Here is a 21,963-nt window from a genome sequence, read left to right on the forward strand (position 1 = left end):
TAATTATATAAATTATGATATATCATAAAGATTTTTCTTAGATGTTGAACTCATTAAAGTGTCAAATTTTTTAAATGATACATTGCAAATCATTAGGAGGGTTAAAACTAAGATACTAAAAGCTGGAACCCTTCAGCAAATGTTGATAGTTGCTCAAATGTCGTCTATGAAGACCACAATTTTCATTAGCGTTAATAACGGAATTAACTACTTTGTTGTTGCGTGATTGGTTGATTGATATTGTCACTTGATGTTATCAATGTATTGTTAAAAGGTCAAAATACCCATAATCTTTGTATACGTTTTGGTGGTCTTGTGGTAAAGAGTCGGATTCCTAATTTGTTCTTGACTTTACCGGCGTGGGTTCGCTCCCCATTAAAACCAAAATACTTTCTTTATACTATAATTGTATTTGTTCTGCAATATCATAGAGTAAAAAAATGATGAAACAAGTGTTTTCAGATGCATTACCTGTAAAAGTAATTTTTGGTCCAAAACATGAGGGAGTTCCTTTAATGGGGGGGGGGGGGGGGGGGGCAAAATGGTTTTACACTTGAAAGATGAACAAACGAAAGGTACTTATTTATTACATGAGTTTATTTGATTTTGAAATATCTGTCGTAAGAGGATAGCACTTAGATGTACCGCCTGAGGAGAAAGAATAACTCGTTCAAATGAAATGATAAGGCATCATTATATAAGATAAATGTGTTTAGAAACTAGGTCGAACAATTTAATCACTCCTTTGCTATTAAACAGAACTGATAACGAAGGTGACGAAGCGATTTAAGTCTCCACAATTTATTCAAATTTCTTCACGCACAAAATCAAAGTGACACTCTTATTCAAAATCAATACATACACTTGCATAACAAACACATATTTTGAGTGATAAACCTTAAACTACTTACTAAATAATGCATTTATGAAAAATATTAATTACTGATAACAAGATTGTAACCGTCTATTTAATAGCTGAAAACGCACAAATATTAAATGATTGGTGAATCATGCTAAAAGTTTATTTATCGTCTCATTAGGTAGAAGGAAGGTGTTTTCTGTACCTTTCTTTCAAATTAATCTCGGTATCCTTTATAAGAACAAGTGTTTTCGACATTTTCGACATTTTTCATCCTTATTAGACAAATGTATTAATTGTTGTAAATCTTATTTGTGAGTAAGAGTGCATATTTTATTTTATTTTCATGGCTCCTTATGTGCATTGAGCTGTATTTAGTTGAAATCATCGAACTTAACTGAAAGTCATGTAATGGTAAATATCTTCAAATTTTTCTGTGATCTACATCATATTGTTTAAACTCCCCACTAACTAGGCCATCCACTGTTTTTATCTACCGCTTCACCTGATTAAAATCAATAACGGCTGGCTGCTGATTTGCTGAAGTATTTTTATTTGAAAAATACTGCCTTAGTGGTCAACAGTATATTTTGTCCAATCAAGTCGCATCAAAGCTTTTACGTTTGTAAGTACACCCTAACAATCTTTAACCAAATACTAAATGATTATATTGTTAAGCAAATGACTGACATCAGTTTACCAATGCAGCTAAGCAAATGACTGACATCAGTTTACCAATGCAGCTAAGCAAATGACTGACATCAGTTTACCAATGCAGCTAAGCAAATGACTGACATCAGTTTACCAATGCAGCTTTTCAAGAGATTTTCTGTTATTCCAACCGAAGCGCAAGAGCTGTAACGCATTTCAATGATAGAAAATGATATTTATAAAAAAAAAAAAACGCAATAGGTTGATAATAAATTAATAATTCAGTTTAACTTTGATTTATTTAACAACGGTTGTAAAGAAAGTTACATTAACTCTCGTTCGAACAATACTGCACGAAAGTGTAACCATGTGTTGTGTGTGTGTGGGGGGGGGGGGGGGGGGGGAGAACCTGCAGAAAACTTACTTGTCCTGCTTGATGACCACAAACCAACCCCACATACGCCAGGGACAGGAATCGAACCGGGATGCCTTGGTGGAAAGCGAATGTTCTAACCTATGAGCCAACCGAACAATCTAAACATTTTTTTTTGGTTGGAAGGCCACGAGAAGGTACAAACATATGAGATGTTCTGATTTACCCATGTTCTCTTAGTCACGAGTGCGGAAACCTAATAAACTACGAAAAATACAACATCGATTTTATCTTCTTAGTATTCTCCTCAACAGTTTTGAACGTTTTAATTTTAAAATGATTGTGAAATGAATTATTTAAACATCATATTATGAGCTCCCATTGACACGATGTAACGCGAGAGTGTGGTCCTTTGTTATGGGAGAATGGGGGTGTTGTCGTGTGTTTTGTCTTAAACAGAAGTAACCCACCTTGTGTCCACCTTGATGGCCACAAATCAAACTCTTATGCGTCCAGAATTGATGCATCTAACTTGAGGAGCTATATAAACACCTTTCTTACCGCACATGGAACCTACTTTATAATGACGGGTGAGATTTCTTGCCATAGCGTCAGAATACTCCGTACCTTGGTTGGTATTCAATCTTGGTCTTAATTGGATCTAAGAACGATGTAGCTAATCGGATTACATGTTATCAATAACTGACCAATAGAGTGAATGAAGTCGTTAATGATGTATGTCCCTCAGAATATTTTATACCACCCCGTATCGTTTAGTTTTACACAAAGGGTTTGCAATTCATATTTCATTTAATGAAAAGAAGAGCTTTCACAGACACGTAAGAAATGCCATCGAGTTAGCCATTTGTTTAATATGAAGGAAAATTAAATAGATGATTACAGGTGAGACATGCGTTATTATCAGTACTTTATTGTCTCTATCCCAATTGCACAACATTGACATTCAAGAGTGACCTTGACCTTCTAGATGAGAATTTTACGGTCGACAAAAGTTCAAATGGTGCGCTATAAATGTGTAGAAATTGATTCAATTCCCATCAAAAGTGAAGAAGTTTTGAGATATACGCACAAATTGAATGCGCATGAGCACACTTCCTATGGCGCTCTACAAATGTGTTGAAATTGGTTGAGTTCGCATGCGTAGTTAAAACGGTATGGCTGCGACACGAATTATTGCTATGAAATGCATTACGTTTAAGACTAACCTCCAAGTTTGACCTTGACCTATGAGATACAATCGCGACACAACTTCCATGTTGGCCTACAAATGTGTTATTGAATGAGTTCAAATTCATACTTAAAACGTTATGGCTGAGATACAAATTATTGGCTATGAAATCAATTGTTTATATGATTAACCTTCGAGTTTGACCTTGACCTTTGAGATAAGATAAGATAGCGACAATCCTTCATATGGTGCCCTCCAAATATCTAGAAATTGATTAGTTCGCATTCATACTTAAAAAGTTATGGATTAGACATGAATTATTGCTATGAAATCCATTGTTCATTTGATTAACCTCCAGGTTTGACCTTGACCTTTGAGATAAGATAGCGACAATCCTTCATATGGTGCCCGCCAAATGTGTAGAATTTGATAGACTTCGCATTCATGCTTAAAAAGTTATGGCTGAGACACGAATTATTGCTATGAAATCCATTGTTTATTTGATTAACCTCCAGGTTTGACCTTAACCTATGCGATAAGATCGCGACACACCTTCCTATGGCGCTCTTTAAATGTGAAGGGATTGATTGAATTTCAATTTAAAGTTGCAAGGTTGCAGGTGTCCGTCACTAAGCTTGGACACTCAAATATTACCCTTCAGTCCTTTGATGTTGTTTAGATAGTAATTATAAAGAAATTCAACAAATATCCTCGAGTTTTATTTTTAAAAAAACACTATATAAATATAGTATATATAGTACATGTATATCTATATAATTGACAAGGTGATCATGTCCAGAAATCTCGGAAACCACAGTTGCCCTTAACAACGACAAATAGTTCCTAAAATAATTGACAGTAACTTATACTTTTTTACATTGCCAGAAAGGTGAAAGACAGCTACAGGTAGAAAATAACCTTTATGATAGTTCTATCTACAATTTTTAACATAATCAGACGAAATTCGTAGACTCAGCACTGAAAATGCGAATCACAAAAAATGTTATGGTTAAAAAAAAAAACTACGAAAATTCTACCCTAACATGCGATAAATACAGACTGACGCACATTCTTTGCGCCTATATTATAAAAAAAAGCTTGCTATATCACCCCTATCGCCGTGAACTCGATGATTAACACGCGTTTTTATCTTAATGGATTTTGTTTCGTTTCGGATCTTCTACTTTCACTTTCGGTCGACTCTTGAAATCATTTGAAAGTGTATTGCGTACTTATTTTTAGTATAAAAAGGTTATGATAGTTTGTATTTAAATATGCACTGCTCTCCCAAATATAAAATTGACACATATACCTTAAAGAATGAACAAATGTCGAAAACAATGGTTCTTAGGAAGAATACCGAGTTAAATTTAAAAGAAATGTGCAGAGAACAGGGTATGTCTACCTTTATGAGACCATAGTAAAACGCAGTAAATCTTTTAGCATTCACCAAACATTTAATATTTTTGCGTTTTCAGATATTAAATACACAGTAATATTAAATTTTGCTATTAGTAATTAATATTTTCCATAAATGCATTATTTTGTATGAAGTTGAGGGTGTATCACTCATATTTTTGTTTGTTTCACATGTGTATGTATTGATTTTGGATAAGAGTGTCACTTGAATTGTATTTTGGTTCTTTATTTCAATTGAAATCGAAAGTAAAATGATCGTTTTTCCATTTTTCCAGTTTAAATGAACATGTTTGTAATATTATTATCAGTATAATATTTACATACTGTTTTTCTGCACGTTAAACTCTCTCGTATGATGCCACAATAAAATGGCGCCACCAGACATAAAAAAAATCCGTTAACGCAGGGGCGAAAACAGGAATTGACGTTAGGGGGTGGGGGAGCGTTACTTAGGGGCACCACCATTCAACATCCACCCCTCCCTCAGAACCGAAATGCAAATGGTTTAAAATGTTAGCAGTTTTTGTTCTTCACGTGTATTTTACTTTCTTTCTCCGATTTTGACATAAAAAGTAAACTTGGACGATATTATGCACCAGTCAACGGCTCCCCCAGGTCCGCAGAATAGCGGGGACTTTGACTTTCGGCCCAGCTAAGCCCGGGTAAAATCCACAGCCTTCGGGAACGAACTGCTGGTTAAATTCCCGCCAAATGCCCCCGCACCCCCGGGACCCTAGGTGAGGCCCATTCCCCGCTATATTTGGCGCGAAAACAAAACCACCGCATTCACCCGGAACTGCGGGGCCACCTGAAAGGTAAAAAAACGGCCCATTTCCGTGGTTATCCCCGATACCCCGTGACCTGGGCGGGGCGTGGTTACAATTGACTGGTGCATTAAGGTTAGGGTAAGGTGCGCCGCTACCCCCCCCCCCCCCCTTACTAAATCCGCTAGTGTAGAATGTTTATCTGATACCTGAAGGAGTGCACGTTGACCATTATCTTGTTCTGCTTTGAATTTTTTACAAGCAAACAGCAGGGTTTGTTTGTGTATGATACTCAGACATAATTTATGAACGTTGTGAGGTTTTTTTTACATTCAAATTAGGTCAAGTGGTGACTTTTGACCGATGTCTACGAGGGCTGCTTGAATGGCTTATCCGCAATAGATAAATAAATTCACTTTAAAGCAAAAGTCCACTGTTTACGAAGCAAAATACAATTTCAAGTTAACCTTTCTGCTGGCTAAGAGACTTTAATGGTTATATGTACTTTCGTATTTAGTTTCGAAAGTAGACCCGGTTTTCCGATTGCATTATAAATAAACCCAAGCGATCATTTTTCGAAAATTCGTGTTGCATTGTTAAACCTGCTGTTTTTGTTAAATCTTAAAGTTTTTCTCATTGGATTGTTCAAATTTTGCGGTACAAATGGAAACCCCAAGCTTCTGTAAGTTTTTGTTTATCTAGTTATCACTTTTTGCTGTTGATGAAGAGAACCATTGATAATCGCTTCACTGCTCAGTGCATAAAGCGTACCGTTGATAATGATATCAGTGGAAAGGGAAACAACTCAAAATAATAATGTTCGTAATCATGACCAAGTCACCTCCCTACATTAAAATTGACAGGGGCAAAGAGTCGTACTTGTTTAGTAACTAAAAGTGTTGGAGTTGTTTCCCCATTATTGGTAGCGTTATTTTAAGGTCGAATCAAATAATTGTTACCGTATCCGACTATTGGCTATTTTTACGAGTTCTGAAGTTGAACGGTTTGTGATTTCAAAAACTTACAGAACATGCTGGTTTATTTTCCTTTTAAAGTGACGCTTGTATTTAAAATCATTACATACACATGTAAAACAAACATAAATGTTGAGTGATAGACCTTTAACTACTTACTAAATAATGCATTTATGGAAAATATTAACTACTGATAACAAGATTGTAACCGTGTATATAATAGCTGGACACGAAAAAATATACAGTGATAACTATAAATTCATAAGGTAAAAATACCGTTTTTACACAATTCTTTAAAAATTAAACACGGTATTCTTCATAAGAACCATCGTTTTCGATATTCATTTTTCCTTTCCAGTAAATTAAAATAATTATTTCTATTGTGGTACATCTTATTTGGGCATAAGTGTGAATCTTAGAGAAACGGGAGACTTTTCTAAAGTTGTTCTGAATATATTGGAAATGAATCAATTGTCTATAATCTTTAAAGTAATCTACAGTCAAAATGGATTACATCAACATGTATGAAGAAATAAAAGATTAGTTTAAAAATAAAGTTGATCGCAAGCAGGGGTCGGCACTAACTATATTTTTCAGGGATCCTACAGTCACGGACCATGATTACAAGCAGTCTCAAGTCTGTGTTCAGACTAAAGTGGCAAAATCTTCATTTTATTGTAACTGTCCTTCATATTAAGTTTTGATGATGAATTTTGCTAAACTTATTACTATTTGGAATTGAAAAAAGTTGTTTCCATTTTTTTTGTAAAATAAATGGAATAAGAATGATTATTTGTGATTTTCTAAGATTGCTTTTCTGGGTCTAGACTCGAACTTGAGAATGTTCGTAATCATGGGTACATGTGTCCCTGGGAACATTCGTCTTTTTTCTATGTCAGTGTGCGTATACCACGTGATAAATTGCGTCATAAATGTTCCGTCGGAAGGCAATATTTTATTTTTTTTGAACGAAGACTTTTAACAAATATTTATTCACAATTCTAAATGAAACGTGACACAGTCTATGCCGCTTTCAGATGCCCGCCTTCGGTGTTTTACCGGAGTTTGATTGAGAGTTTAGTTTATTACAACACTTCGACAAACCTTTTCACCAAACTGCCGCCTGACGGAGCACAGACAAACTTTATTTCGGAAAGAGGTTTGTCGGAAGTGTTTGAAAAATTTACACCTTTTCAAACCCGGTAATAAAATGAAGACGGGGATCTTTAAGCGGCACATACTGCCCTTTGTTTCATTTAAAATGATAAAGAGAAAATGTATAATGCTTCATTTTCCTTGGAACTATTTAAAAAGACCGATTTGACTATTAACATTAACTTGATCACTGCGTGCATATCCATGACAACCACATGCTATCGCATATCCATACGCAATTATTTTCACTAAGCATAAAAGAGTTCCAGCTAAAAATACATTTTTACTTAAATTTGTTTAACTGAGGTGGGAGAAAAAGCATCTACCATAGCCGCTCGTGTAAGATAGTTTCATCCCCACCCTACGCTCGGGTCGGAATGAACCTATCTTACACTCTCGGCCATGGAAGATATTTATAATCTTCAGACATCGATCTTGGCCTGCCCACCTCGGCCCCACTACCTCTATCAGGGTCTGCGCCAATGTTTTCACATCCTTTCATTATTTTATTCCCTTCAATAGTTTGGACATTCACTAGTTGTGCCATCCCACTTCGGTCAGGCAGGACACCAGGACTTTTTCTGCCCATTTTGGACCCGAGACATTTTGAGAAATTTTGCGTCGTGAAAATGCCGAAATTGGGAAATTTTACAGTTAAAAGAAAAAGCTGTCTAGTCTCCTGCGAATTAATATTAGTTTATTTTCCTTTTAAAAGACCCCAAAAATATAAATCCTTGGGGTGTAAATATATTTTGCTTTGGGAATGGGTCCGATAGTCGAACCCGTGGGTACTATAGAAAAAGCCCTGGACATGAGCGGATTGTTCAGAACTTAGTTGAATTTATCAACGAGACTATCAAAAACATTGTTAACTTTAAAACGCGAAATATTTCAAGATGTGTTAATATATATTCAAATAAAACAATTTAAGTTGAAAGGGTCGTCTCAAATATTGTTAAGAACACTAAGAACACAGGTGTATCCATTTAACTTCCAGTGGAGGTATTCAATAAGCAACTTAGATTAAACTTAAAAATAAGAATAAAAACTAAGTGTGTTGATTGGACTGTATAATTAACTGACCAATAGGCTGAATAGAATCACGGAGGCATGTACTAGAATAAGAATAAGATCAATATTGAATACTGACCCAGAGCAGTAGCGATTTGAAAGTAAAAACGATAACTTTAACAACGTTGTTAACTTTTTTAGAAATTTTTAGTTCCGAATAATCGGCTCTGAAGCATGTATAGAAGTTCGAAGTAAACAAAGTGTCGAACAATCGGCCCTGAAGCATGTATAGAAGTTCGAAGTAAACAAAGGGTCGAATAATCGGCTCTGAAGCATGTATAGAAGTTCGAAGTAAACAAAGTGTCGAACAATCGGCCCTGAAGCATGTATAGAAGTTCGAAGTAAACAAAGTGTCGAATAATCGGCTCTGAAGCATGTATAGAAGTTCGAAGTAAACAAAGCGTCGAACAATCGGCTCTGAAGCATGTATAGAAGTTCGAAGTAAACAAAGCGTCGAACAATCGGCTCTGAAGCATGTATAGAAGTTCGAAGTAAACAAAGCGTCGAACAATCGGCTCTGAAGCATGTATAGAAGTTCGAAGTAAACAAAGCGTCGAACAATCGGCCCTGAAGAATGTATAGAAGTTCGAAGTAAAAAAAGTGTCGAACAATCGGCCCTGAAGCACGTATAGAAGTTCGAAGTAAACAAAGTGTCGAACAATCGGCCCTGAAGCACGTATAGAAGTTCGAAGTAAACAAAGTGTCCAACAATCGGCTCTGAAGCATGTATAGAAGTTCGAAGTTAACAACGTTGTTAACATAAACAAATTGTCTAACAATCGGCCCTGAAGCATGTATAGAAGTTCGAAGTAAACAAAGTGTCGAATAATCGGCTCTGAAGCATGTATAGAAGTTCGAAGTAAACAAAGTGTCGAATAATCGGCTCTGAAGCATGTATAGAAGTTCGAAGTAAACAAAGTGTCGAACAATCGGCCCTGAAGCATGTATAGAAGTTCGAAGTTAACAACGTTGTTAACATAAACAAAGTGTCGAACAATCGGCCCTGAAGCATGTATAGAAGTTCGAAGTTAACAACGCTGTTAACATAAACAAAGTGTCCAACAATCGGCCCTGAAGCATGTATAGAAGTTCGAAGTTAAAACGCTGTTAACATAAACAAAGTGTCGAACAATCGGCCCTGAAGCATGTATAGAAGTTCGAAGTAAACAACGTTGTTACTGTTATCAAAGTGTCGAACAATCGGCCCTGAAGCATGTATAGAAGTCCGAAGTTAACAACGCTGTTAACATTAACAAAGTGTCGAACAATCGGCCCTTAAGGATGTATAGAAGTTCGAAGTTAACAACGTTGTTAACATAAACAAAGTGTCGAATAATCGGCCCTGAAGCATGTATAGAAGTTCGAAGTTAACAACGCTGTTAACATAAACAAAGTGTCGAATAATCGGCCCTGAAGCATGTATAGAAGTTCGAAGTTAACAACGCTGTTAACTCTCCGAACAATAGGCCCTTATCATATCGATTTTTACACCGTTTGTATCCTCTCACCGTTTTGTCCCATTATATTTCAGGCATCGACCTTGGCATGCTGACATCGGTCCTGTACGACACAGAATCGTGCCCTGATGTTCAGTGTGAGGTTGAGGTCGGCACCTCTGAGGCGGAGGACGGAGACGAGGAGGCGGAGGAGAACGAGAAGGTCTACCACAACCTTGACAATCTCTCTAGCAGCCCATCGTCTGACTATGTCTCCGGTAAGTCACAGTTTGATCAGACAATATTAATACCACTGATAAATCTAAGACACAAATAGATCACACTGCATCGTAGAATTAATTGCCTTTTCTCGAATATGTTTTTAGACGGATTTTACATCGAACTCGCTACAACATTCAATATCATTCGGAACTACTCGGCAATTTTCACTGGCAATCAATTTGAACTTCGTAATACAAAATACACGTTGAACACTACAATTTATTAGTATCGTTATTTTAAAAAAATATTAACTTCTTCAACTGATGTGATGGAAATTGGCGGAGGTGTTCCCAATGGGCCTCGGAAGGTTTAGAGCTTCCATTTAGATTAAAGGACGTACTTGAACTTTGGCGTATGATTAAGGTCACCAATTTTACCTCTTATTTGAACAGTCTAGTTATTATCGCATTCACCATTACATAATTATATTAGATAAAAGTGCGCCATAACAAAAATGCCAATTCATAATGGAAGCATAAATTCATTACCTGCATATCTCTCTTGACAAATATAGAAATAAGGATGACCTAAACATGACAGCAATGCTATAATCTATTTTTGTTCTCAAACGATTTACCGCGTTCATAAGCTGTTGAAATATCGTGATATATATGATAAATGTATGGAGATACGATCTTGCCCAAAGTGCCCATCTCATATGCACATTTTTATCCGCAAAACACGACAGGTAATTCTCGTGATTTTTCAAGGAAATTTTCTCGAGGAAACGGTTCGTAGCTTACTTAAAACAAAACCGAATAGAGCAGAAATACCCTCATAGGTTTCCCCAAATTGCATGTACATGTATGTAAATATATAGCTAACACACAGATAAACAAAAACAGTTCGCGTGCACCCAAGCTAAATCTTATAACTAGTATGTCCATCAGTAATCAACGACTCCATTCGTCCGTCTATCGGAACAATCACTCACAAGGAAAAGACATTTGTCGCCTTTACTATAAAAACAAGGGCGACTACTGAAGAGAAAAGAACGTTGAATTTGTCATCAATATATTGGGTTGTTTCCCTTTATCTTTTTTTTTTTACATCTATTTATTATTATAACCCCCAAAACAAAGTTTGGGGGGGTATACTGGAATCGGGTTGTCCGTCTGTCTGTCCGTCCGTTTTTTTTGTCCGGGATTCATCTTTGTCGTTATTGAACAAATCTTTTTCAAACTTTCAGATATTAATGGCCATGATGTAAACTTGCGCCTCTGTGAAATTGGTACGGGTCACATGACCCTGACCAGAGTTATCTCCCCTTGATGTGTTAAAGTAGGCAAAATAAGCCCTGTCCGGGATTCATCTTTGTTATTATTCAACAAATCTTTATCAAACTTTCAGAAATTAATGGCCATGTTGTAAACTTTCGCCTCTGTGAATTTGGTACAGGTCACATGACCCTGACTGGAGTTATCTCCCCTTGATGTGTTAAAGTAGGCAAAATAAGCCCTGTCCGGGATTCATCTTTGTTATTATTCAACAAATCTTTACCAAACTTTCAGAAATTAATGGCCATGTTGTAAACTTTCGCCTCTGTGAATTTGGTACAGGTCACATGACCCTGACTGGAGTTATCTCCCCTTGTAGGCAAAATTAGCTTTGTCCGGCCTAACTCCAGGGCAAACAACCTAGACATGGAGGGGTGGGGGGTATTCGTTAGCCTATGGCTTACAGTTCTAGTTCATTATATTCTTTATACCGTCTAATGGTGAAAAACAACTCTTACTTTGCTGTATGTAAACACTTCAGTTTTGGTTGAAAAACTTTATCACAATTGGGGACAAGTTAAATCTCTTGAAAATGCGTTCCATATCATATATATAATGACATAATTTTGCCTGAAGTTGTATTTTAAGAGCCTATTCATTAAGATAAAATCAATTTTTATACTATTTGTATGTCTTTGTAAGATAGCAATTGAATTATAATAATAGTTAACAAAACAAAACACAAGAAACGGTAACACAATTTATTCGTGAAAAATCTCAAAGACCAAAAGCTTGTACGAAATGTTTCAACAATAAACTTTAAAATATGAAAATCTGTGATCTGATCTTTAGTCAGCAGTCTTATATTATTGGATTGCGGATATTAACGCAAAAATTTGCCCATTTCCAAGACAAAAAATAAAAAAGTTGTAAAAATGGTAAATCTGTGAGAGTGCAGCTTTAACAGCAGTTGACAAAATGCTTAAGTCACTTGGCGGAACTAAATTGCATTCACTTCTCAAAAGAAAAACTTACATAACGGCGTTATGTAGTAGATTAAATACCAGTTATTTCCCGTTGTGCAAATATCTTAGCATTCAAAAATTTATATCATTTAATTATTTAGTATCTGAAATGTTATGCTATCTACCTAAATAGTTTCAAAGTCAATGTTTTGAATAAAAACATATATACTTAAATAAACATATATACTTAAATTTAAAAAGATGGTTATCTTTAAGCCCGTCAGTATAGAGCACTGGAATGACCTTTTATCTGACAAAACAAAACCCATCGAATTCGGAAGAAATGAATCAGATATGAAGAATATTTTTTTTACTCTTCGCTTTTTTGGATGATTATTTCATGACAATTACACGTTATTTTTTCTACATTTTTTTTAATGTATACACGTTCTTATGCTATCTACTCTTAAAGAACATTGTACCGTACTCTGACAGTATACGAACTTTTTATATCGTATTTGATAAAGGCACATAGAGAAGTTTTAATTTGTTGTTGAAGTTATCTTTAAACCCGTCAATTAATTATTTTTAGTCAGAGTTAAACAAAAAGTAGTTTTTGGACTCATTTTCGGAGCGAATTGACAACTAGAAATAACATATATGTGCAGAGCAAGCCTCGCCTGCGTCAATATAGATGTACTCAATGGGTTGTTCCATTCTTTTTGATGAATGGAGCCATTCGAATCTTGCCTAAAGCGACAAAATGCCTTAAATTGTGAAATTATTATAGTATATTTCATAAAAGAAAACAAAGCAAAAAAAAAAAAAAACCTTGGGATTCCTTAAAACCTTAATAATATATTTAGAATGTAGTATTGTACCGTCAAAAATAAACATACAATTGTACGAGCTCTTACTTGTGAATGTTCCAAAAGGCCCGGTAATCGTTAAACCCTTTCCGTTTTAGAATACAATCTTCATTTTCAGCCAATGATATTGCAGATCGACACTCACTACCACTTAATCATGGAGAATTTCCACTTTCGCGTGTTTTCCGCCTCCTCCCACTCATCCGACACACACTCCCTGCGTCAGAGTTTCCTTTGACAATGTATCAGCCAATGATGGTTGTATTCTAAGTCAGTTAGACAACCTGAAGTAATATCCTACTGATTAAGAGGGCTCGTTCGCTACGTTCATACTTCATTACCATTTTTCATCGAGAACAACCTCAGATGTAAACGAACGGTTTACAATATCAGAAATTTTAACATTTAACTACGCTGAAAGTAGATCGCGTAGTAATTTCAATTTAACAGTTCAGTTATACTTCATGACACTTTTGATAATCTTAATGAGTTATGCAATAGTGCACTTCACTGGCAATCAATTTTATATATGTAATACAAATACACGTAAAAACACTACAATTATTTAAAAAATGTATTCAAAATTTTGCGAACTACTTCTACTAAATACCGGCATACATACGAAGTTGTTTTCGATGGAAAATGGCCGAGGTGTTCCGAATGCTACTTATTACGAAGATTCGGTTTATTTTCCGGAAACATCGTTTAATCTTTTTAATTTCTTTCTAACCTTGATCTTTATTTCCTTGATAGATATAAATGTGATCTTTATTTTTTTAAGAAAACGATCGTTATTTTCTTTTTTTTTCAATAGACATTAACCAACCTTTGGAAGGTTATGTTCCGAATGTGCGTATGGTAAGCTTGAAAACAATCATAAAGGTAGTTGTTTTGGACAGAAGTTGTTTCTGAAAAAAAAACGCGTCAATATTAGTTATAACTGTAATTTAAAATACTAGAATGTAATTCTAAGTGTCTATAATAAAAATAGAAGTCCAATTTCAACATTAATTTTAACAACGTTTCAGTCAATTTGACCTTCATCAGTATGTACGCAATATAGGAAATGACGTCATGAACAGGATATTTTTAAATGTCGGAATTGAATATTAAATATTGAAAACTGAACGTCAAGATAAGGCAAAACTGTTCATAGAAAAACAATGACAATGTACCTTTAACAGACCTTAACCCAACATTAGTCTGTTGATTTCATAAAACCCAATGACAATGTGCCTTCAACAGATATCAACCTTAACACAACATTAGTGAATTAAACCAGTTGATTTCATAAAACCCAGTGACAATGTGCCTTTAACAGATATCAACCTTAATCCAACATTAGCGAATTATACAAGTTGATTTCATAAATCCAGTGACAATGTACCTTTAACAGATATCAACCTTAATCCAGCATAAGTGATTCATACCAGTTGATTTTATAAAACCTAATGACAATGCACCTTTAACAGATATCAACCTTATCCAAACATTAGCGAACTTATAATACCTGATGATTTCATAAAACCCGATGGCAATGTACCTTTAACAGATATCCCCTACCTTAACCAAACTTAAGCGAATTGAACGAGATAATTTTTCTAATACCTAATGATAATGTACCTTTAACAGACATGCCAGCCGTAACTTAACATTTAATAGCGAATAAAAGAAGTTATTTTTTTCTAAAACCTAATGACAATGTACCTTTAACAGATATTCCCCAACCTTAACCAAACATAAGGCGTATTATACATGTTCAGACTAGGTTTGGCGATAAATGTACATTAAGCGCGTTGTGTTTATTATACCGTAGTTTTATCGCGAGCTGGTTTAAACGAGGAAGGATAAAGCGCCGACCTTTAATGCAGTTGTGGCTTTATATAGACATTTTAAGCGACAGAAACGACGTATCGAATAATAAATAGATATAGAACATTCTCGGCCTGTGTTATATGGGAATGAATTTTTCAGTTTTTATTTGGATTTGAAGGTGACATGAACGATCATTTAAGTGTAGCATTACAAATTAAGTACTCAGGAAATTGTGTTGGACATATACAGTATAGTGATATCATATTGGCTAAGATCTCATCTCGTTTTAAGCTGTGGTAAAGGGCGAGTTTAAAGTGAAGGACACTTTGTTGTTTAGTGTTGTTGTGAACGATCGGTGAAACAGGAAGTAGTTTAGATACACAACAGAACACTATAGTTACGTGGAAACGAGGAGATATTGGATTTTCTGTGTTCCATATATAGCGTGGCAGTATGAATGTTAGCTTCGTATTCAATACAAGCCATTGATTTCACTACGAAGGTGATCGATAGACGTCGTTCAAAATCTCCGACGTTGTAATTGCGAGAAACGACCATCTTAAGTTCAGAACTTATCATCAAGATAATACAAAAGATAAAAAACACACAGAGGCGACAAGATTATTCGACCACAGTACGCCATCGAGAACAACATGCTGTTCTAAGAAACTAGCTCTAATTCATCCTTCAAGTTTAAGACATGACCATTTTTATCAATTCTGAAAGGTTTCTTGAAATTTGTCACCTTATCAGCTGGAGTTCCAAGAAGAAAACATTATACCCATGGGCGTAGAGTTGAACATCACCCGAACGTACGTTACTCCAGCTATGAAGAAAGCCCATTTGCGGAAGTGGCGGAAGGAGTCACGCCGCGGCTGTACGCCCCACGGATGCTCCGAGAGTGTTCGTCCCACGGATTATCACCCAAGCACGAACGGCTACAAATATGTTCTTAATCTCATTCCAATTTCGCCCGCCCACGGTGGAGGTAAAGCCTATATTCATTCTTACTAATTAAATTCATTGTAGATTTTACGATACATTAGTTTTGAAAACTGGTGTCTAAAACAATATATCCGAGTACATATTGTCCAATGTCACCGAAATAGTCTTATTAAAAGTAATTTTCTCGATTTTTGGCAAGATAAGACTGAAAAGTTCTTTTGATTATGCCTGTCAAAGAATACATTATTCTATGTTCTATATTGGTCGTTTTAAAGAAATCCGTTTCAAAGTATATTTCATACATTGATTTATAGATAAAACAAACCCTACTTTCTGTTAAAAGTACTTGAAAACGCCCTTTTCCATGAATGAAATATAGTACAATTTTCAAAATCAGTCTACAAGTACAGGATTGGAAGTAAAAATGAAGAGGGAGTAGTAAATCCGAGATTGTTCGTCCCGGAGTTGCCCCGAGTCTATTCGTCCACAGTTGATCCGAGAATGTTCGTCCCATGGATACTTACCCTAACACGAATGCTTTTAAATATGTATTTAGCTTCATACCAATTTCGCCCGTTTACGCCTGTTTTTTTATTATTTTCTTACAAGTTGAGGATGACCTTCAATATAGCAATTTCACACAGGGAACTGTTGTCTAAAGCTGTTAAATACTGATTATGTATGATCAAACAAAAGTCAGGGGAACAAAAGTTCCATTCTGTCGGTTCAGAAAAAAGACCAAAGTGTATGCTGAGCCTGTAAAACAATAAGTTCTTCCAAGAATGCTCTTTATCCACGGGTATAAACATGAAGTTTAAAGAATAATCCAAATATTGATTTATTAGTAAATAATAAAACCGTGTTAGGACATCATCGTTAATATAAGTATTTAGTTTACGAAAACGAGAAATCCACAATAGTGTCTGGAACAAGAGACAAAATGACTCGTAAATCTAAAATCTTTAAATCATACTAAACGTAGAAAAAATCCCGTTTCCTTAACCTTTAATCCATCATTAAATTAGAAACACGTAGAAAAAATCCTCTACAATCTAGAACCTTTGATTCATATTAATATCAGATACAGGTTGCAAAATCTCTCCAGAATCTAGAATCTTTCATCAATATTAACATGAGATACAGGTTGCAAAATCTCTCCAGAATCTAGAATCTTTCATCAATATTAACATCAGATACAGGTTGCAAAATCACTCCAGAATCTAGAATCTTTCATCAATATTAACATCAGATACAGGTTGCAAAATCTCTCCAGAATCTAGAATCTTTCATCAATATTAACATCAGATACAGGTTGCAAAATCACTCCAGAATCTAGAATCTTTCATCAATATTAACATCAGATACAGGTTGCAAAATCTCTCCAGAATCTAGAATCTTTCATCAATATTAACATCAGATACAGGTTGCAAAATCTCTCCAGAATCTAGAATCTTTCATCAATATTAACATCAGATACAGATTGCAAAATCTCTCCAGAATCTAGAATCTTTCATCAATATTAACATGAGATACAGGTTGCAAAATCTCTCCAGAATCTAGAATCTTTCATCAATATTAACATCAGATACAGGTTGCAAAATCACTCCAGAATCTAGAATCTTTCATCAATATTAACATCAGATACAGGTTGCTAAAGTACTCTACAATCTAGAATCTTTATTTTATGTTAACATCAGATACAGGTTGCAAAATCACTCCAGAATCTAGACTCCTTCATCCATATTAACATCAGATACCGGTTGCAAAATCACTCCAGAATCTAGAATCTTTAATTCATATTAACGTCAGATACTGGTTGCAAAAGTGCTCTATAATCTAGAATCTTTATTTTATATTAACATCAGATACAGGTTGCAAAATCACTCCAGAATCTAGAATCTTTAGTTCTTATTAACATAAGATACAGGTTGCAAAATCACTCCAGAATCTAGACTCCTTCATCCATATTAACATCAGATACAGGTTGCAAAATCACTCCTCATTTCTAGAATTTGTAATTCATCAATTTCAAGCTCATTAATATTCCATATATATATATATATATATAGCTTCTTTATAATGGTTTTAAGTGAAGATACTGGCTTGCTATATTCAAATATGCTAAAGCTGTGGCCATGATTACTTACTGTATCCAAGTCAGTGTTCAGACCACAGTTGCGAAGGTGCAACTCTTACTTTCTTTGATCAACTTTTTCCAGTTGTTTTCTGATGACGAAATTTAACTATTAGAAATTTTTCAATGGTCAAATTGTTTTGAAAAACGAATACAGTAAAGATGATTCTTTGTAATTTAATAAAAGTGCTTTTCTGAGTATAGACTTGCACTTGAGGATGTTGGTATTTATCATGACCACAGGTTACTTGTTTTAAACAGAGTTTCGAGCGTCGAGTATCTTAAATGTCTCATTAAAAATAATTCGAATCCACTTTCATACTAATTATGATCTTATTTTTTTCCCTGATCACCTGATTGTGAACCTTATTGTTTGTGCATTTCGTAAGCATCAAATTGTCATTGGTCAAGTGTATAGTGTTTGACGTATTTTGCTAAGTGTTTTGGGTTCAAAGGCTTGACATCCACATTGTTTGCTGTATGATTTTATGTCTACGATGAGAAAAAGTGAATGTTTCGCTTCCTTGTCTGTTTTGTTATATTCTGAAAGCAAATGTTGATCCCCCCATAATTTTCTGTTTAATTATGTGGTGTTTGTTTTTCTCTTTCGGTAAACCTCTTTTTTGTACTGGATGTCATTTATTTCAAGCTATGTTGAAGCAATGATATACACTCGATTTGCGCAATAGTGAATACATTTGCGTCGACAAATTTTACCTCGGCAGTTTATATCTCATTATAAAGCAGTCGATTTCAGACAGCGCTTAAGGAAAAGCATCCGATTTCTGTAAAAGAATATTCGCCATTTCTGGGAAAACGGCTGGCTATATGATATCCATGTAATGTTTCCAGAAACTTTGTCACAGCTAATTTCAGCCAAGTTCTTTCGCAGCCTTGCATGTAAGTTTTTGCTATAATATATAAAGGATAACTGTTTGTTTTAGTGTAGTATCGCAATATATTTCACCAATGGTGAAGTATTTACTTTTTTTGTGTTCACGAGGTGAATTATATTGCGATCTTGAACTTATACTAACAACTTATGATGGACATAAAATGACAACTTATTGTAAAGTTTCAGTTATGCTTGTTTATTTTGTCTCCAATGAAATACTTTGGAAGTAGATCGTATGAACAAAAATCCGTCAAATATCAGTGGGCCTAAAACAATAGATTTGGTTCGGGTTACCCGACCCTACCGATTTTATAGTCAGTTGGTAAAAATAGAAATAAACGTTTTTAAGCGTGTGCTTTAAGATGTAATTTTAATCTTTTAAAGCTTTCTACAGAAGATAACTTTAACACAATTCTCCAATGATGACAATAACGTTCTAATATAAAGCCTAAACAAATACCTGTTTTTGGAAAGGATGTTGCCCTAACCAAACCATTTTATTTTGGCTAGTGTACAAGGCGGTGTCAAAGGGTCAAATAACATAAACATATCGGCCATTTAGGTTTGATAACAATTTTATATAACTGCTTAATCTCAACAGTTCAAACAGCGTGTATTTAACTTGTCCAGTGAAGGTCAGTCATCGTCGTGTTGAGGAAGTTAAACTCAAGATTTGATCAAGGTGTTGAAGTATTGCCCTTTCTTTTGTTTGACTTTGTTAATGACACCAAAGATTCAGTAACAATGGTTATGAATATGTTGAAAACAAATAGGACAAGTTCATGTTAAATATTGACCCAGGACATGTATATAAAGTTTGGTATGCCTACCTTGGTGCTGGGTGTTATATGATATCTTGAACGTATTCATATCGTTTATGGTCAAAATCGATATAAAATTGTTATTCAAAAACTGTTTGAATTTTAATTTCAAACATTTGATTTATTCGCAAATGGTTATGTGGTTATCTTTAGACCCGCGAATTAGCACATACACAGAGAGGAATGACTTTTCGTCTGCAGGGCCAAAAAAACTTAAGTCTTATTTCTCTTCGAAAACAATCAGATGATAAACACACTTCATTTGATATCCTCTCAATTCATCGAACAATTATATAAACAATTATATTATTTAATGACAAAAATTGAACAGAATAAAACTGAAAATAGGATCTACTAAAAACACATAAGTTAATATTTAAATTGCTGGCATATCATAATGGGAATTTCCTTTAAACATGTTTGACCGTTTTAGAATTAGAAACAAAATTTTGTTTTATATTAAATCAATTCAATTTAATTCAGTTCAATTGTATTTGATAGTTGAATAAAATGGATCCCTTTTGAGGAAGAATGATGATAATATCTTGATGCAGATACATCAAATTTCATCCCTGTTTTTTTTCTTCGGCATGTCATAGCAAACATATTTATTATCTAATATAGATCAGTTTAATATGTGCTGACACTACAGATCATGCATTTCCATAAAATGTATTTTATATCTAGATTTAAAACGTGTTTACGCTTAAGTATGCAGGCTAATTTTCTGTTATCGTTCAGTGCTACTTTCGACTCGCCCGAGCATTTAAATCACTTTTACGCAAACTCCCATGTATGAAAATTTCAAGTCCGTGTCTGAATATCATATTAATGTATATTTGTGGTTACAAGCTTTTAAGATAAAAAAAGTTAGGATTGGCTTTGACCAAACTTGTGTTGGTTGTTTTTTTCTTAAAGTACATAGAGGATTCACTGGTGTCAGTCAGAGATGGTGTCTTAAAGCTGCACTCTCCCAAATTGAACGTTTTGACAACTTTTTTTTATTTTTTTTGTCTTGGAAAGAGCAAACTTTAAGTGCAACTTTAAAGTACATAGAGGATTCACTGTCGTGTCAATCAGATATTGTGTCTTAAAGCTGCACTCTCACAGATTCAACGTTTAGTCACCTTTTTTTCCTTTTTTATCTTTTGTCTTGGAAATAGCTATTTTTGTGAAAATGCATGGACACCAGTGATATAAGACTGCTGACAGAAATTCAGATGGCAGGTTTTCATATTTATGTTCAAAATTTAATGTTTTATGCATTTTTTCTTAAAGCATTAGTAACGCTTTTAGCCATATATCATTAATATTCGAACGTAAATATGAAAAACTGCGATCTGATCTTTTTGCAGCAGTCTTATATCACTGGTTTAATATATATATATATATATATATATATATACGCCAACATTGGCTCATTCCAAAACAAAAATGTTGTCAAAACGGTAAAATTGTGAGAGTGCAGCTTTACAATATTATGTGTTTGATGTATATACGAGCGAAAGATTTGAAGATATTGGTGAATGATAACTTGATCAGGGAAATAATAACATTTAATCACTTTCATTCCGGCTTGATATGAACTACTTTTTTCAAATATAAGGTGAACTTGCAGTTGGAACGGATCGAATTAATCTGGTGTGGGCGAGAACAAACATTCGAACATGAACCTTATTATTGAAGATCATTTCCATCGCTTATTGAGTCAGGGGATCTGATGTCTGTAGGACTATATGCGCAGTGTGTGTATACCACGTGATAAATTACGTCATAAATACTACGTCGAAAGGCAACATTCTGCTTCTAATCAAGACTTTAAACAAAGATAACTTTACAACTTTACTATTTATTCACCATTTTAAATGAAACATATTGCAGTTTTCGCCGCTTACAGGTCTTTCACCAGAGTTTGATTGATAGCTTAGTTTCTTAAGACACTTCGACAAACCTTGTCACAAAATCGTCACTGTCAAAATATTATTTTTGAAAGAGGCTTGTCGAAGTGTTTGAGGAAACTAATCAACTAACAAACTCTGGTAATATAACAAAGGCGGTGCTCTTTAAGCGGCATAGACTGCCCTTTGTTTCATTTAAAATGGTGAAGAAAAAAGAAGTTATCTTTGTTT

General features: G+C 34.7%; 1 protein-coding gene across 5 annotated transcripts in view; it reads left to right on the forward strand.

Moving 5' to 3' along the window:
* The window catches only part of LOC128230537 (uncharacterized), a 95,913-nt gene that overhangs the window by 51,105 nt on the left and 22,845 nt on the right, over positions 1-21,963 (forward strand). For 3 of the 5 annotated variants that reach the window (XM_052942885.1, XM_052942887.1, XM_052942886.1), the window contains exon 3: positions 9,987-10,169. In XM_052942885.1, the coding sequence (XP_052798845.1) occupies positions 9,987-10,169 (183 nt within the window). Of the gene's footprint in view, positions 1-5,825; positions 5,938-9,986; positions 10,170-15,067; positions 16,028-21,963 lie in introns of those variants that run through there. The other 2 variants (XM_052942890.1, XM_052942889.1) reach the window with 2 other exon arrangements.

This window comes from Mya arenaria, chromosome 4 (genome assembly GCF_026914265.1).
Source record: "Mya arenaria isolate MELC-2E11 chromosome 4, ASM2691426v1".
NCBI lineage: Eukaryota > Metazoa > Mollusca > Bivalvia > Myida > Myidae > Mya > Mya arenaria.